The sequence below is a fragment of the Protopterus annectens genome, chromosome 6.part0 (assembly GCF_019279795.1).
Source record: "Protopterus annectens isolate FY-2018-M chromosome 6.part0, PAN1.0, whole genome shotgun sequence".
Taxonomy (NCBI): Eukaryota; Metazoa; Chordata; order Ceratodontiformes; family Protopteridae; genus Protopterus; species Protopterus annectens.
The window spans coordinates 492,670,046-492,689,398 of NC_056737.1; the positions used below are offsets into that span (position 1 = coordinate 492,670,046).

General features: G+C 41.0%; 1 protein-coding gene across 1 annotated transcript in view; it reads right to left on the reverse strand.

Moving 5' to 3' along the window:
* Positions 1-5,704: 5,704 nt before the first annotated feature.
* The window catches only part of LOC122803863 (bromodomain adjacent to zinc finger domain protein 1A-like), a 184,085-nt gene continuing 170,436 nt past the window's right edge, over positions 5,705-19,353 (reverse strand). The window contains exon 4 of the mRNA XM_044073543.1: positions 5,705-7,350. Coding sequence (XP_043929478.1) covers positions 7,160-7,350 — 191 coding nt within the window. The 3' untranslated portion in view covers positions 5,705-7,159. The remainder of the gene's footprint in view (positions 7,351-19,353) is intronic.

Genomic DNA, 19,353 nt, shown 5'->3' on the forward strand with positions numbered 1-19,353 from the left:
TGAGGGGTCTCCAATATCGGTTCCACAACTGGACCCCGAGATAAGGACTCGATACACAGCTCCAAGGACTGTGGAGCCAATGCACGGACCACACTTGAGGAACTCGGAGCAGATGACTTGGGCTCCGAGGATCCTTGGAAGACATCGACCCCTTCGAAGCCTTGGAAGAGGTGTCAGCCTTATCTAAAAAAGCCTGAAATTCAGGCTTTAGGAGTCCTCTATCCACCAATTTCCTTCGCCCTTCCAGGAGGACCCTGGTGCTAAAGGAATGGCAGATACAGCACACCTCTTGTAGGTGTACAGAGCCCAAACAGTACATGCAGGTGGAGTGATTGTAACCAACAATTTCTGACCACACTCACACCTTTTAAACCCTGATTTTTGTTTTTCTGACATTGTTTAACTATAATAACAAGTACAAAAACAAGTACTATGATATAGGTAAATATCTATCTATTTATATATATATATATATATATATATATATATATATATATATATATATATATATAAACAGTCTACTAAGTCACGCTAAATATAAGAATAATAGTTTATCTAATAAAACTATACTACTATCAGCTAAGATATATATAAAACTACCACTCTAAATGTATATAACAAACGCAACACACAAAACTGGCTGACAGAGCCCTGTCACACCCAATAAGAAAAGCCTAAGTCCTGAAGAAAAAAGAACTATTTAAAAGTTCTAGCAATCTAAACTAACTGGAATCCTAACACTATACTATTAAACACACTGCTATATAGAATAGTCAAAAAAATTTTTTTTGAAGAAAAATTGTAATAATAATAGAAATTTAAAGTCACTGGCCCGAGCTAACTCCAACGAACTGTTGATCCGTTGCAGCAGCAAACTAGATCTGGGGATTCATAGCAGGGCATCATGGGATATTCACTGGGTCTCGAGCTTCTCTGAGAGTCTAAGCTTGAAAAGCGGCCGATTCGGAGACAAGGGATCGGCTCCGACCCACATGTAAGAACAAAACGGCAAGATAGAACAACTTCACATTACAAGTTGGAGGCTCCTGGATCCGATGACAGATTGAGCCAGTAATGACCCCATCTGAATCAGAGTCCTGAGGAACTTCATCTTCCTATCCATATCTGCCTCGGAAAGACTCTGGGGGGACCTAATAGTGGACAATGTGGTAGGGGGACGTGACATTTTCTTCGGAGTTTCTTGTAAGAAAGGTAGTCAGAGCCATGGGGAAATAGGCTCTGGTAAAAAATGAGGGCTCCAAAGTCAAGATCATCTGAATGTCCCTGATGTCGGATCCAATCTTTTAGGCAGTTTAGATGGTGGCTCTTGAGACTGGAGCAGGTATCAGAGATCGAGCAGGAGAGCATTTTTTCCAAACTCCAAAAAGGATTTCTGTTTCTTAATGGAGGTTGAGCTCCTGAGACAGAAGCAGTAGTGGAAGAAGCAGATGCAGGCAACAACCCCTTTAACACCAGTTTGCTGAGATGATCAATTAAGGCCCAAAAACTGAAATCCGGAAAAAAATCTGACAGGAGATTTCAAGGTGGGTCTCTCCTAAACAATATACATACTCCCTGTGGGCATATATTATGCCCACAGGAAGTGCATTTCTTAAAATCTTTTGGCCATAGCTAGAAGTTAAAAAGTGAGAGAGATTTATTTATTTATTTTTTTTGTTAGAAAGAAAAATATGCCCACAATGGTATACAAGAAATACCCTATATATGGGTAGGAAAAAAATTTAGGAGGAAAGAGAAAGAAGCGTTTACCAACTACGGTAAAGTGTGTGCCCATAAAAAGGGGGAGGACAGGAAAAAAATCACTTGAAATCCTAATGCAAAGAAACATGATAAATAGGAAAGGGAGGAAGGGTGAAGAATAGTACAGAAAGATAAAGGAAATATAACAATTTTCTATTTTAACATATGAAAAATGTAGAAATAACACCCAAGAGCTCAACAGAGTGCAATCCATGTCTGAAGCATTGAAGAGGCAAACGAGGTCTGGGGTATTACAGGGCACTGACTCGTTATGGGTAAACAGAGCAGCTCAAGAGTCAGATCCAAGATTCTAAGTAAATATGACTAGGTAGGATCCGATACCTCTACATTGAGGAACAAATGAAAATTACATTGGATATAACAGTTTACTTATACTAAATATGTGACATAGTATCAACTGACATTACAAGTGGAACAGAAAAAAACTACCGACTTTTGTCCTGTGTAATCTGCAGTTAGATGTGTGGGTGGTTGTGATACTGACCACAGGCCAGATACTCTTCCCTCACATAATATAAAATACCACATTTGAACACTGCACCTCTTTATTTCTCTATTTTGTGAGCATCATTTAAAGATCTATGCTTCTCTAAGAAGACTGATATGTACTTTGTCTTGCAATCAATATATGTTTCAATGAGTAATCTACTCTATCAGAATTGCAGATACAATTGTATTCGGACACATAAATTGTCATCATAATCAATTCATTATCAATGTTAGGAATGTTCTTGTCCTAAGTCAGCCAATGGTAGTCACATTTCTTGTCAGTATCTTCTCCATGACGCACCCTAATTGATACTGCGGTCAGAGTAATTATTCACATTTGCAGGCACTTAGGTAACACTTTTCAGTTCTCATCCTTGCACAAGTAGGGCATATGCATGCAATTTTGTAGGTCCTTATGTTTACATTCGCAGCACTTGGTGCAGATTTTGGAATTCATGAATGTTAATGAGTTCATACCTCATTTCTGTATTCACACTGCTCACAGGGCTAAATCTATACTATATTACGGTAATTATGTAGGCAAGGAAATGTGTATTGTGGTAAGGTGACTGTTTATTGAGACAGAGAAATGCTTATTGCTTGCAAAACATGTTTCTGATGTCACAACTAACTTTATGTAAACGCAAGTTGCTGTATTTTTACAAAATGCTACATTTCAAACTTGGTGATGGTTATTTTAAAACACTGAATCACCACTTTGTTGAACCACCATTCAATGAGACAACATCGCTGAATTATCACTACATCGAATGAGGACATCAATTGAATTACACATCATTGAAAATCACGGTCGGTCAGTAGCATGCAGGACACCACCACCTGTTAGAACAAACAAAACACCAACCATGATTTTTGATGATGTGTCATTTGATGATGCCATCACTCAATGTAGTGAGAATTCGGTGATGTCATCTTGATGAATGGTGGTTCGACAAAGTGGTAATTCGATGTTTTAAAATAGATGCCACAACACACCCACAGCTTAGTGCAGGGATTGTTTGCCCTTTGCTGGTGGCATAGGTACGTTTATCAGCTATTTGTTACATTACAAAAGTTTGTGAAAAATGCAAACACTTTCTATGCCCATCTAGCAAGTTATTGTTGAAGACTGGTGTATCACACTTTCTAGCAAAGTCAGGGAGTTTGACATCTGTAGCCCACAAATGTGTTAAGCTTGTGATATAACTGACTGCCCTCCACATAAGTGGACATCCAAGTACACTTTCAGTCAGTTGTAGTTTTGACATGGAGTACAACACATATAATGCAGAATTTTCAGGTAGGAAATATAATTCAGTAATTCACACGCCCTCATGTATCCCCCCACCCTGTGCCAATGATGGTTGAGTGTGCACTGGCCTTTGCACATTTTTAATGTAGTTAAGACTCTATACATACTGACATTACTGTACACAGGACAGATGTGTCATCTTAGGGACATATAACTACTTGCAAATGGAACTAAGCAGTTAGGTGATTTTTTTTTTTTTTTTTTTAAAGTTCCTCTCTTACTTGGGCTTCAAAAGAGCACCGAATAGATTGCACATTTATTATACTGTTTCCATGTCTGCCTGGTTTTGCTGCACAATTTTCTGTGTCATGCAGTCCATGATAAGTCAAACATGGTCTAAACACCCTTTTTCTTCTTGCCCAAGGTCTGGCAGCAGTAGCTTCACCACCACCACCTTGATTTAAAGCCTGTTGCACATACAGCATAACAATAACAGCAATCCCCAACATGTTTTTCCAAGTGTCACTGTGCCTATATTCCAAAGGGTTTTGAAGGTCTGGGCAAAAGTGAGCACTGAGTGTACACAACTGCTTTATAGCTTCCTGAACAGGTCCACCATGTTGGGTTGGTTAATTAGCATGCGATCTGGCTCTTTATGCTTTCATTAGCATATTCTGCCATTTTCCTTTGCTTTGAGGCTCTACACTATATGTAGATCTGTTTAATGAATACAAAATAGCGAGTTATTGTGTCAACATGATAGGAGCACTTAATTGTAGCTGTTAATAAATCTGGCCCATAGTCTTCCCTCTCTGTGCCACAGACCTAGGACAATGCTGCTTACGCAAAAGACAGCAATAGTTATAATACAGAATACCTGTTGGTAACTCCTTCAAAAGGTTACTTTATATCTAGTCAGATACATTCTGATGTACTTGGCACAAGCTGAATAAATCCAATAAAAAATAAGCATGTCTGATTATCCATTAAAAATTAAGAGGTTGAGAATGACAGACATATTTACACTTCACCAAGGTACGTGATATGGTAGTGAACTGATGGAAAACTGTACAATAATACAACGTGGAATAATAGACTGCATTAAGGGGGGAATGGAAAGAATTCACCTAATATGAGATTATGTCCTTAAATTCAAAAGGCTAAGCACTGGAAGAGGTCACTAGAAAATACTGATGGGTGGCATAAATTTCACAGTAAAGACTATCACTGAGGTGCAATTGCTCCAGATTTACTGCAAGAAACAAAACTTAAAACTGCAATACTTGGAAAAAAATGCAAATATCTGTTTCCTGAAAAATATATGGCAATTTACAACCTTTTTTAGCAATTTAAGAGAAACAGTCGATGGAGAAATGACACACACAGCAACACAATGACTTTCTAACTTATTCATTCACTGAATAAATTTACAAAATCTTTGATAACTGATATTACTGTATGCCGTCTGTGCAGCACAATTCTTGAGAGATTATTCAAAGATTAGGTAATTCTTATAGTCATTATTTTGTTGAAAATGTAGGACAAGCCCCATTGCTTACACACACAAAAAGCTGAGTGATGCAATGCACACTTGATAGCGTGGGTCTTGGCTTGGGAAAATCTTCTGTGAGGATGTTTCAGTATCCCTGGACCTCTGATGCTATAATACATTTTAAATTATATTAAAATTTGTTATTTGGACCATTTCCACTGTTTTCTGTAGTGACATTTCTGCGTTTAGTGTGCCCTTGTGAGGCAATTATGCACAGTACAGCACAGACCAATTATGCATTTGGACAAGCTTCAAAACTGGCATACTAACAATTTCCAATTAAAGATGAAGCACATGTACTGGTTTTCTAAATATTGTTAATGGTGTTCAAAATCCCTTTGGCAAAAGGTACTTTTAAGCTCAGCAATGGCTATTTTTGAGAGAAATGTCCATGTCCCATCATTTTCAGGTTTAAAAAAAAAACATGCACTTATACTTCATAAAATGTGGTTAATATGCCTGTCTTGCTGCATTGTATTTATACAATATTTCTTTTGTTCGACTGTTATAAACGCCAAGCAAATCTCTCAAATTACTGAAAGACAAAATAAAAACTGCAATACTAAAATGATGGTGCTTGTCTCAAATTATAGAATTTCTGTAATTGACTATCAAGAACATCCTCTGAGCAGTTTCAATGTTCAATATTTATTTTTAATCTCTTAAATTTGTCCAGCTTCCAATATTCCTTTATTTACACATCTTGGATCTAGTCATTCATATCTGCTTTTTGTCAATATCTACAAACAGTTGATGTTAAGCACTCTACTGATGTCTGACACTTAAACCTAATAAAATATAAACTTGAAAAATACTGTAAACATTAAGTATCTCAAAGAAACTTTTGAAGTATACAAATTATGTACAGTGTTTTACATTTCTGAGTTCTCACTCAGGTAGAAGACCAGAAAATGGCACCACAGTAGAATCTCTGATGGCAGTCATTGTGAGGTGAGTAGTGTTTACAGTATTCTATAAACTACTGAGACGCATACAGTTTTCATACTCCAAATAGTTGTCAGAAATTTCTTTATCAGCCACAAATGGTCCGACATGACCATTTTTAAACAATGGAAAGTATGTGTGATACAAGCTTTCTATGACAATCACCACCTTCCCTGGTAGGGGATTAACAAACAAGATGACTACACTGTTTATATTCTTAAAATTGATTTAAGCACTAGTTCTTTACAAAGGAAACACACCTTTTACAAAAAGATACATTGCAGGTAAGTGCACATTGTAGTAAAAAAATAGCAATTTGAAAACAAATTTAATATTTTATTTGTACACATAAAAAAGATGTACATAAACATATATTACAAAACACCAATCTGCAGTTTGTTACCAAAAGTAAAGTACTCCTGTGTCTTTTTATTATCAGAAAGGTAATTTGAATTACATACATACATACAAATGCACACACAGAAAACACTGAAAAATTGAAAGAATACGGCTTCTCCAGGTACAAGGTTTTTATAAATACAAAAAGTATGTTTCACAAATTGATTTAACACTAAATAAATATCTATGAAAGGAAGTTGTATTGAATACCCCATCTGCCAGTACCTGTGTAGTACTGAAATGACTGCAGATTTCTGCTGATTCATGTGTAGTGTTGAAAAGTCAGCTTTGCTTTTTTTTTGCAAGGTTTGGAAAATATTTTACACTGTGCTGTAGCTACTTTATTTGAAAACTTAAAAAAATCCAAAAATATTATAAATTCAATATAAATACAGGGTGACATAGGCAAAGTCACTAGACAACACACTTTCTTCCTGGAAGACATCTGAACACATGAATGCCACTTAAATGGGTATAAAACTGTAAACCAGTACTGAATCCAATATACAGAGCAGTTTAAGAAACATTTTAAAAAATTGCAAAATGAAGGTCTTTTTGTGATTTCCTGAGTGCTTAACAAAATGGACAATTCTGTCAAGAACAAAATGTAGGTCACATTTTCAGGTTGTAAAATGGCTGTTGCTTCTGTATAAAAAAGCAAGGCATGATTCAGATTTTCATATTTACTGAGAATAATGTGCATAATTTGTTCTTACTCCTGGGTACGGTTAATGGGGTAGTTAAATTCGGGGCTGCTTGATGGGTGGAGTGTTAGTATGCCCTGTGTTTTCAGAGATGTGAAGTCCAGGATACTGAAGTTGGCTGTGAAAGTAATCTCGAAGACGAAGCCCTGCTTGTGCCTCACTTGTTTCAATATGATTGTATTCGAAACAGTTTGCAAACATAAGCTCGACATCTGAAATAAATTCAGCTGAAAACATAAATGAGATTTAGTGATAAAGAATGTGATCGTCTTTCCTGAGGTCTAAGTAATACTGCTTTAACCTGTTAACCATAAAGCTTTTATACAACACTCACTTTAATGTACAAGCAAAAAGCATCCTATAAGGCAAGACACCAAATGTACAAATTATTGCATGCTTGCTTACTAGAACACTGTCTCTTCAAATGTCTCTTAAACCAGATCTTCATAATACAACTTGTGCTCCACAGATGACACAGCCTTTGCAGTCTTCCACCTAGCACTAATATTTTACCAATATCCTCAGAATGGCACATAGGGAGATGATGCCTTAACATGCTCTTCAGTTCTTTCCTGCAACTTACATCTTCAAAGCCAAGCCCACTCACTTCACAAAAGTGACTTTATTCCAGATTGCAGGACTGTGACAAAGGCCAAAAGTCACACCATGCCCCTCTAAAATACAGCAAAACCCCAAAAGGCAAGAAACTAAGGGAATTACTGAATGACTACGTGATATGATATTGAGGGATAGATTACAGACCAGAATTCAGGTCCAATAGGACACAAACATACACATTATTTAAAAAAGAATAGTCAGGAAAAGAAGAAATCAGCTGTCTGACCCTGTTCATCATAATAGTAAATACTTGATTTTAGGGATAACTGCTGCAGAATACTCATCGGTGAGAAAAAAATATATGGGACGATGTTTGCCAATCCAGGCGGACTACTACATCTGTATGATGTGCTCTAGGTGTAGCTAAACTCCAACCTTTTACCAGGATGTTAGTCTGATGTATGGCTAAAAGGTGCAGCAGTCCACAATTTGTTTTTGCTGAAAGGGTTAATGTATAATGCATCGTGCAGAGAAGCAAGCCTTTGATGACCGTCCTTAATCTGTAAAGCCCTTGAGGCCTTGCAGCATGCTTTTAAGGACCCACTTTTTGTCTTAGGAGTGACCACCTTTGAGGTACCATAATGAGTACCCTAAGCATTTGTGCATTTAAGCACTGAAACATCAACTGTTCAGAGCAGGATGCTAAGGTGGTACCCCCTTCCTTACTTCTCACATTACCTACAGTGATTTACATTTCCCTACAACTTGGCCATGACAGAGCTACCTTACACTGTAGCAGATTAGTGAAGGTGCCCCTAAGCCTCTGGGAAAGGAAGGTGCAAGCCTAAACTGCAGCAGTGATCCCAGTACTTGGCAGCATCTACTGTTATATTGAGTATTCTCACATAACTATGTTCATCATAAGAATCCCTGCTGCAAAAGAATCCTTAACCATATGAAGAGTACTAAAGCAGTTACAGGTTGATAGGCAAGTACTATGCTAGCTGCCCTTGTATCCTATTTTAAACCTAGCCACTTTCCTTTTTTGTGGTCAAAATAACCTATCCCATTTGGTTATAGACTGGCCTTGCACATCCTACGGTCATTAAAAACAAGTTATGTACTCACCATAACATTCCATCTGTGCTGTCAATTTTCATTCTTCCTTAACCTGTGGGTTTCATATCCAGCTCGGCCGCTTTCCAAAGCTTTAGGCTCTGAAGCTTCAGCTCCTCCCCTACCATAATGCCTCATTCCCGAGATTACCTCAGATCAAATTTGCTAACATATTTGTGGAATATATACAACTGTATACATATTATTAGGTTCATAGGTAGGTAACTAGGCTATCTGCCTGAAGGCATTTATAAGCCTAGCCAGAATGTGTTGGCTTTCGCCGCCCCCTTAGATTAGTTCCCTGTGCCTCTGTCCAACAAAGCCACTGAAGTGATGCCCGGGGTAAACTTTCTGTTTCCTATCCACTTGTCAAGGTTTCTCTTGAAGAGTGCTAGCGAGGAGCTCTGCTTAATGTAGATTGGAATCTTGTTCCAAAGCATGGGAAGTTTCCGGGACAGGAATCTATCCCTCCAGCACATCCTATTTATTGTTGTGGTGAGGTTTAGATCCCTAGAGCATGTGGCTCGAGTGGATAAGGTTTTCTTTAGTTGGAGCATGTCCATCAATTCTGGGTTGGACATGGCCTTGTATGTCAGGCAGAGATCACCTCTGAGCAGGCGGTATGCAACAGAGGACAGCAGGAGTTTCTTCAGTCGAGCTGCATACGGCATCTGTTTGAAGCCAGTGATCCTCTTGGTGAGGTACCTCTGTGGTCTTTCCAGCTGTTGCAGGCATCTTGTAAGGTACATCCCAAATGGGGCATTGTACTCTATGATGGGTCTGATGAGTGATGAGTAGAGGGGCACAATGACCTCTTTTGATCTGGATGCAAACCCTTTTCTGATTAGGTGGGCCACATAGAAAGATTTTCTAACCACTTTGGCAATGTGATTATCAAAGGAGAGATTACTATCTACTTGGGTCCCCAGATCCCTTATTACGTTTTCCGTATTTAGGGGACTACCACCTATGTGGTAGTTTGTAGGTACTTTATTTCCAAAGGGAATAACTATGCTCTTTTTGGCACTTAGCTTGAGGACATGATTTTGACACCAGGTATCTGTCTCAGTGAGACCCTTTTGGAGGATGTCTGTGTAGGATGTCCTATTTATTGTTGTGGTGAGGTTTAGATCCCTAGAGCATGTGGCTCGAGTGGATAAGGTTTTCTTTAGTTGGAGCATGTCCATCAATTCTGGGTTGGACATGGCCTTGTATGTCAGGCAGAGATCACCTCTGAGCAGGCGGTATGCAACAGAGGACAGCAGGAGTTTCTTCAGTCGAGCTGCATACGGCATCTGTTTGAAGCCAGTGATCCTCTTGGTGAGGTACCTCTGTGGTCTTTCCAGCTGTTGCAGGCATCTTGTAAGGTACATCCCAAATGGGGCATTGTACTCTATGATGGGTCTGATGAGTGATGAGTAGAGGGGCACAATGACCTCTTTTGATCTGGATGCAAACCCTTTTCTGATTAGGTGGGCCACATAGAAAGATTTTCTAACCACTTTGGCAATGTGATTATCAAAGGAGAGATTACTATCTACTTGGGTCCCCAGATCCCTTATTACGTTTTCCGTATTTAGGGGACTACCACCTATGTGGTAGTTTGTAGGTACTTTATTTCCAAAGGGAATAACTATGCTCTTTTTGGCACTTAGCTTGAGGACATGATTTTGACACCAGGTATCTGTCTCAGTGAGACCCTTTTGGAGGATGTCTGTGTCAGCCGGTGAATCAATTCAATTATAGCCCCTAGTTTGCAGTAGTCTGCGAACTTGGTCAGCCATAGTCCTCCTGAGCTTGTCTGTACCTCTGAGAAGTATATGCCGAACAGGAGGGGTCCTAGGACTGAGCCCTGGGGAACACCACTTGTAACTGGTTTAGAGTTAGACCTAGCTCCCACAAATCTCACCATGTGGGTTCTGTCCGTGAGCCAACTGGCAACCCATTTTGTGATATAGGGGTTTGTGTTCAGGCTGGTGAGCTTGTCTATAATACAAGAATGGGGAATGGTGTCGAAGGCCTTTGTGAGGTCTAGGTAGGCTGTGTGTACCACCTTTCTCTCATCTATAGCCTTGGCAACTGTCTCAAAAAAGTCCACGATGTTTAGGAGGCATGATCTGCCCTTAAAGCCGAACTGGGTAGGGTCCAATGTTTGGAGGTTCCCAATGTCTCTTTTAATGAGTTCCATGATGATGCGCTCCATAGCCTTGCAGACCAAGCCAGTCAGGCTTATAAGGCGATAGTTCCCGGGGTCTGTTGTGGCTCCACCTTTGTGGAGAAGAATAACCGTTGCTGTGCACTACTCTATAGGTATGCAGGTTGTGGAGAGGCAGAGTTTGAACACTGTTTAGGTGAGGGGTTCGTTAGTCTTTGAGCTCGTGTAGGACGCAGCCTGGGACACCGTCCGGTCCCATTGATGCTGTGTTTTTGGCTTTGGAGACAGCTATTTTAACCAGAGTGTCTGTGACTTCAGGGGCTCTACATTCTTCTGGTATGGTTATGGGCCCTTCTGGGGGTAAGAGGGGGGTGAAGTTTGCACTGAACCTGTCTGCCAGGATGTTGGCAATATCGGTTGGTTCAGTGTATTTTGTGGCATTCTGCACCAACTCCGAGCAGATCTGAGCATTGCCACTTAGATTCCTGACATAGCTAAAGAATGCCTTGTGGTCATCTTTGGAGTCCTTGGCAACTTTTCTTTCAAAGCTCGCCTTGGATTATTTTATGAGGGATTGTAGTTTCTTGCTGATACTGATCAGGGATGTCTTCCCTTCTTGGGAGTTTACTCTTTTCTGTACTAGTTTCCTTCTTCTTTTGTACTGCTTGTTTATGGCAGGGGTCCACCAGACTGGTTTTCTTTTCTTGGAGGAGAGAGTCTTAGTTTTGCTTGGGATAGCACGATCCATGCATTCTTGTAGCTGCCCGTAAAATGCATTAGTAAAGGATTTTGCAGCTTGGACAGCATTATCCTTTAGCATGAGGGCTTTGAAACTTTCCACCTCTGTCTTAAGCAATGTGAAGTTTGCTTTTGAAAAGTTTTTCACGGCGGCTTCCTTGTCCGAGGGTGGGGGCGGAATGTGGATATCCAAAGTGATTTGCTTATGGTCAGATCTAACCAGCGAGGGGTTGACCTCCGGTGTGGAACATCGGTCGCCAATGTTGGTGATGACCGGGTCCAATATGTTGTCACCTCTGGTGGGAGTGTTGACCAGTTGTTCCACGGCATTTGAGTTTATAAATTCTAGGAAATGTTGGGCAAGGGAGTTAGTACTTGAGAAGTTCTCCCAGTTAATGTTTGGGTAGTTGAAATCACCCAATATTAGGGTGTTTGGTAGGACCTTTATGTTACCTAGTGTTTCCATAAATGTGGAATGGGGGTCCTGGGAAATGGTGGGTGATCTGTAGCAAGCTACAATTTGAATTGCAGTTTTACCATTGTTAGTTGCATGTGGATGATCTCTGAAGCATCGTGCTGTGCCACTAACCTGGAGGTGTGGGTATCCTTGATGAATATGGATACTCCGCCGCTGTTTGTATTTCGGTCCAGATTCTGTGGCCGAAATGTATGGTACGAGTTGTAGCCTGGTAGTGCTGGGGTGCTCTCTGGAACCTTAAACCAGGTTTTTGTTACTGCACATATATCGATTTTCTCCATACTGAGGAGTGCCTCGACTGTGTGCATTTTGAGGTTTAGATTTCTGGCACTGAGTAGTATTACCCTCAGATTTTTGTTACTTGTGCTATTTACGGCGGTGGGTTTGTCTTTTGAGCCTTAAAAGGCACTATGGGGGTGGCAAGAGCCTTGGCCAGTATTAGAATGCCTAAGGGTGACAGGTGCAAGCCGTCTCTAGCGAAGCAGTGTGGCTTGTCTAGCATGTCATCCCAGGCAGACATGCACTGGATTCCCTTTGAATGACACTGGAAACCTAGTCAATTGTTGAAATTGATAATTTTTTCTTTATACCGTGGTATCATTCTTGGTGAGGGGAGGATGCTACTCAGGGTCAGGGTCATACTGGCCTGGGCTACGTGATCAGAGAGCTCTTCCATGTCTCTTTTCATGTAGTCCGGGGAGGTACGGCTCAGGTCATTCACACCAACATGGACAATGACAGAGTTGTATTTGTACTTGTTCTGGAGTGACCTGAGTGCCTGTGTTATGTGGTGGATCCTAGCACCCAACAGGCAGCTAACAGTAACCTTCTCCTTATTCACCACAGTGAGTGGGACGTCAGTGTGCCTGACTATCGAGTCACATATTACTAGTATGTTGGGTATGCTATTTTGCCTTGAGGGCTGTGATTGCGTGGCACACTGGTTTTGTGAAGTATGTGTTTCATGGTTTGTGTTGGGGGGGGTGTAGGTTGCTTGGATGTCTGCTCTGGAGGGCTCTGTTGCTTTTGCAGATTTTTATTTACAGCCTCCGAGTATGTTTTTGTGTATTTACATGTGTTTTTTGCCTGTGCTGGTTTAATGGGTCTATGTGAGACTGGTGGTGTGATGCCAGTATTTCCCTTCTCCTCTTGACTGTCTGATCCAGTCTTGGGTTGAGAGAGCTTAGCCTCCAGTTTGGCTGTATAATTGCATCTCTCGCATGTATTAGTGTTTGGTGGTAGGAGGAGAGGGTTGTCTGTGTACAAGAGGCTCTTGTAACATTGCCTCAAAATGCCCAGATTCACCAGTTGGACTGGAGAGTACACCTGAAACTGCCCTTTGGACATGAATGGATAGGTACAGTAAACTATTTTACTGAATGGCTGATAAGGTTGAATAGAGAGCCTTGTCCTTCTGTAGTGCTAGGGTTTATAAGTGCTTGCTATGAGTTCTGAGCAAGTGCCAGGCTGAGAAATGAATGGCTTGAGTGCTTAAGTTGAAAGTTTGTCTAGTTCCAAGGGAAAAATTGAAGAGGAGACTTTGTGGAGCCGGGAATAGTTATACCCTAGCTAACCAGCACTGCCCGGCGTGGAAAACCGGGCAAATGAGGATTTTATAGCAGGAAAATGAAAGAGAGAAATTAGCCCAAAATGGCCAATAAACTACTACTTTTTGGGCTGAAACCACTCCTCCAGGGAGGGAGCATGTCGATGTTAGAGTGTATTCACTGTTGCAGTCATCACATTTGGGTTATCTGCTTGCAGTAGCCCTCAGTTGGCCTGATTATCAAAGTCTTGAGTCCTGCATTGGTTGCCGTCTCATGTTCCGTGACGTCAGGGGTATAAAGCATACAGCCAACACCATTACATCTCGGGCGTGTAAGAAACTTGACACAGTGGAGCCCATTCCCAAACGTCTGGATAAGGTCTTGACCCCCCCCCTCTCAGATTATATTGGAACAAGGGATCCCCCGTTAATGCCATGGTGGTGGCAGCGGCCACTAGGAAGGAGCTCACTCAGGAGAGCTCTGTGGTCTATCCTCCTGACCGAGAGTCAAGGGCGGTGGACCATTTCAGGAAGCGGGTGTACACTTCAGCGACCTTCTCTGTTTGGGTGCTGAATTACATGGCACACGTGATTTGGCTGTAGTGAGACCTAGTTAAGGACAAAGCTAAGCCAACCCTGGAGTCCATGTCGGTGGAGGGCAAGAAGATTTTCTCCGCTCATATGGCCACTCTAAAATCAGTTGCAAACACTTCTATGCGCCTCCTCTTCCATGCAACCGAAGGAGCTACTAGGGCAGCTGGTACAAGCATTGCCATCAGGCGACATGCCTGGCTTCGGCTCTGTCAGTTTTCGGAACCTTTCAAGATGTCATTTACCAATGTCCCGTACGACGGTACTTTCCTGTTCAGGAAGCTGGTATGTGAGACTCTAGTTCAGAGTGAGAAGGATGGGAAGTCTGTCTGCTTTCAGGATCCGCTTCTCAGCCCCTCAATGATCCTTCTCTAGGAATCAGCAAGGGACCAAGAAGATGTGGTTCTGGAAATCTCAGATTTTTCCCCGATATGCTCAGGACTGACCTTCCCCCAGGGGCAGAGGGGGATTTGATAGATGTCGCTCTAGAGGCAGGGGGGGGTCCGAGAAATTATGGGTTTTGAGAACCTTTCTTGGACAGACCTGCTCAGCAACCCTAAAGCACTGCTGGACTGCTCGTCTGTGGAGGCAGTTGGGGCCTCATTTTTCATTGCATCTAGTGGAGTGGGAGTCCATTACAAGAGATCGTTTGGTGTTACGAATTATATCCAGAGGCTATTCAGTCACCTTCCGCGAGCCACATCCACCATCCATACACCTCCTGGACGGTCCACCAGCACACAGGGAGGATGCAGCACTAGAAATAGCAAAGCTGCTAAAAAGTAAGTCATTCAACCCGTAACCCTAGACCACTCTGGATCAGGTATTTATTCCAGGTTCTTTTTGGTGCCAAAGAAAACTGGTGACCTAAGACCCATTTTGGATCTATCCTCCTTGAACCTGTCTGTGGCCAAGCTGAAATTCCAGATGGTCACCCTTCAATCTATCCTACCCTTACTGCAGGAGAATGAGTGGATGTGCTCAATCTCCAGGATGCATACCATCATATCAAGATGGACAGACGCTCTCTGAGGTTTCTCCACTTCCGGCTAGGAGCCAATCATTACCAGTTCAGAGTGCTCCCCCGCTTTTTGTATTTCGGTCCGGGTTCTGTGGCCGAAATGTATGGTATGAGTTGTAGCCTGGTAGTGCTGGGGTGCTCTCTGCAGCCTTAAACCAGGTTTCTGTTACTGCACATATATCAATTTTCTCCATACTGAGGAGTGCCTCGAGTGATGCATTATGATGTTTAGATTTCTGGCACTGAGTAGTATTACCCTCAGATTTTTGTTAATTGTGCTATTTACGGTGGTGGATTTGTCTTTTGAGCCTTGCCTAAAAAAGGCACTATGGGGGTTGCAAGAGCCTTGGCCAGTATTTGAAAGCCTAAGGGTGACAGGTGCACGCCGTCTCTAGCGAAGCAGCATGGTTTGTCGAGCATGTCATCCCAGGCAGAAACACACTGGATTCCCTTTGAATGACAGCAGAAACTTAGCCAACTGTTGAAATTGATAATTTTTTTTACACCGTGGTATCATTCTTGGTGAGGGCAGGATGCTACTCAGGGTCATACCGGCCTGGGCTACGTGATCAGAGAGCTCTTCCATGTCTCTTTTCATGCAGTCCAGGGAGGTACGGCTCAGGTGATTCACACCAACGTGGACAATGACAGAGTCGTATTTGTACTTGTTCTGGAGTGACCTGAGTGCTTGTGTTATGTGGTGGATCCTGGCACCCAACAGGCAGCTAATAGTAGCCTTCTCCTTATTCAGCCTAGTAAGTGGGACGTCAGTGTGCCTGACTATAGAGTCACCTATTACTAGTATGTTATTTTGCCTTGAGGGCTGTGATTGCGTGGCACACTGGTTTTGTGAAGTATGTGTTTCATGGTTTGTGTTGGGGGGGGGGTGGAGGTTGCTTGAATGTCTGCTTTGGAGGGCTCTGTTGCTTTTGCAGATTTTTATTTAGAGCCTCCAAGTATGTTTTCTTGTATTTAAGTGTGTTTTTTGCCAGTGCTGGTTTAATGGGTCTATGTGAGATTGGTGGTGTGATACCAGTATTTCCCTTCTCCTCTTGATTGTCTGATCCACTCTTGGGTTGAGAGAGCTTAGCCTCCAGTTTGGCTGTGTAACTGCATCTCTCGCATGTATTAGTGTTTGGTGGTAGGAGGAGAAGGTTGTCTGTGTACATGAGGCAGTTGTAACATTGCCTCAAAATGCCCAGATTCACCAATTGGACTGGAGAGTATACCTGAAACTGCCCTTTGGACATGCCTGGACAGGTACAGTAAACTGTTTTACTGAATGGCTGGTAAGGTCGAATAGAGAGTCTTGTCTTTCTGTAGTGCTAGGGTTTATAAGTGCTTGCTATGTGTTTTGAGCAAGTGCTGGGCTGAGAAATGAATGGCTTAAGTTGAAAGTTTGTCTAGGTCCAAGGGAAAAATTGAAGAGGAGACTTTGTGGAGCCGGGAATAGTTATACCCTAGCTAACCGGTACTGCCCAGCGCACAAAACCGGGCAAATGTGGTTTTTATAGCAGGGAAATGAAAGAGAGAAATTAGCCCAAAATCACCAATAAACTACTACTTTCTGGGCTGAAACCACTCCTCCAGGGACAGATAGGCTGCTCAAAGCTCCCCTCTCTCACAAGTGAACAGAGAAACTCCCTTCTATCCAAGTAAGGTATGGGCAAACAAAGAGATTTGTAACACAGCCCTGAATTCAGGACTAACCTGAAAACTGGACTATACTAGCTTAGAAAGGCGGGAAACAAGTATATATATATATATATATATATATATATATATATATATATATATATATTTTTTTTTTTCCCCCAGAAAATAAAGCAGATACAATAAAAAACACTTTAAATGCGCATAAAAAGATGCTTATTGTTATATACCTCAGTTCAGAGTTGCAGTCAATGCCCCTAGTAATAAAGTAGGAAGAAACAAATACAGTAAAAGCAAATGAATAAAGTGCAAAATTTATATATATATATATATATATATATATATATATATATATATATATATATATATATATATATATAAATAAAAGCGCTTATCCTTTGTCCTGTTTTTTATTTTTTTATTTTTGTTTTATTTTTAAGTTATTGTTCGATGTGAATAAATACTTGATGGTTTTAATGAATGTAGTTGTCGTCTATGGTAACGAAGGTGAACTACACTTGCTGATATGCAAGTAGAGCTGATTATATACGCTGTGCTTGGGAAGACAATACATTTGAAACATTTTGGCTGCTCAACCAAGTGTCTTGCTGAGTTTTTTTGCATGTGGAGTACAATCGAAAGCAAGCACCTGTAGGTGTTGCAACAAACAAACAAACTTTTGTGTTGAGAAGTGGTAGTGGAACAAATCTGCCCTGGCCGTGGTCTCAGTGCTGCTTGTTGTTGCATTCATACTCTGTTTTTTCAGCAGTACAACTCCTGTTTGGTTCTTGTTTTGTCGTGTTTGGATTTATATATATATATATATATATATATATATATATATATATATATATAAAAGAATAGAAAATGAACAATCTGATTTAAACAAGTTACACAATTAACCAGGAAAAAAATAAAAACTGAGCACTGTTCCAGCAGTCTTCAATCAGACAACTTCTAACTGCAAACTCCCGCTACTAGGGTGCAGGGGAACCTTCTCCAAAAAAGATGGCCTGGATCAGTGCTCAAGTTATACAAACAAAGCTAGATTCAGCAGGCCTGAATCTGGTCCTATGCTACAGCAACAAGGTGTACACATTTCAGAAAGAAACAGTTCGAATAAGCAGGCACAATATGCCTGTGACCAGAAATTACCAGCTCAGATGGGCAGAATCTAGCCTCTCCTCCCATAAGAGTGCAGACCACAAATCTTCTTAATGTAGAATAACTGGCCTGAAGCCCAAGTGCATAAACCAGAACTAATACACTTTTAGAATAGCAGACACGGCTTTTAATCAGCATTTTCCAGCTTAGAAGGATGTAAGCTACCTGTCCTGCCACAACAGTGCAGACCACAAACCTTCTTAATGTAAAACAACAGGTATGAAACCAAAGTGCCTAAACAAAAAGACTTGGAATAACAGTTACAATCAAATCAGGCCACTACCAAGCAGCAATAAGTGCAGCAGAATAAATAAAAATTAGTACTTTTAAGAAGAGGCAAAAGCAAAATAAAGTAGGAGGAAACACAAATACAGTAAAAGCAGATGAATTTTTTTTTTTTGTTAGTAAAGTACAAGGAGAGAGGAAGGAAGAACCTAAATGGGTTGGCCTTCTCAAATCTTCTCTCTGTATTATGTAGAGTGAACACTAGACTAAGAATATGATCTCACTGTATATGGTTTAGTACGCAAATGAGATGGACTGAGGAGGATTGTTCAAATACAGACTTACAGGAGGGGCGGGCAATTTCAGAGCCACTAACACCAAAACAAGAACAGGGAAGGTGGGTGGGGGCAAAGAAGAAGAAGTGCAGGTGTACAGATTACACAGATTTTAAATCAAAATGCAGACAAAAAATGAGAACAAACACGTATCATTTCTCAATATCACAGCTGGCAGTAGGTCAATCTCACAGGTATATCTGATTTAAAACACAGGACAGAAACCAAACAATACAGATGCAGGAATACTTTGGCTGGATGAAACCAATTCTGAAAACTTACTGCCACCAAGAAAACAGACAAGGCCTCCAGACAAAGGATTTCACTACAACTGAGGTCAACACTAAGATATACAGCTATAACTCACAAGAATAAGTACAGCTGTACAGATTACAGAGAAATGAAATCAAAATGCAGACAAAAATGAGAATAAACACATCTTTTCTCAATATCACAGCTGGCAGTAGGTCAATCTCTCTGCAGCAGCCTGAGCAACAGGTATAGGTACAGTTATTAGGTAACTAATAGAAAGAGACAGAACACAGTTCAGGAGCTCAAACAGGAACTGTGGTTCCTATAAGCATATTTGTCAGGTCTTTCACATTCATGGATAGGGGGAAGAAGGGTGGGGAAGGCTGAGGAAGAATGAA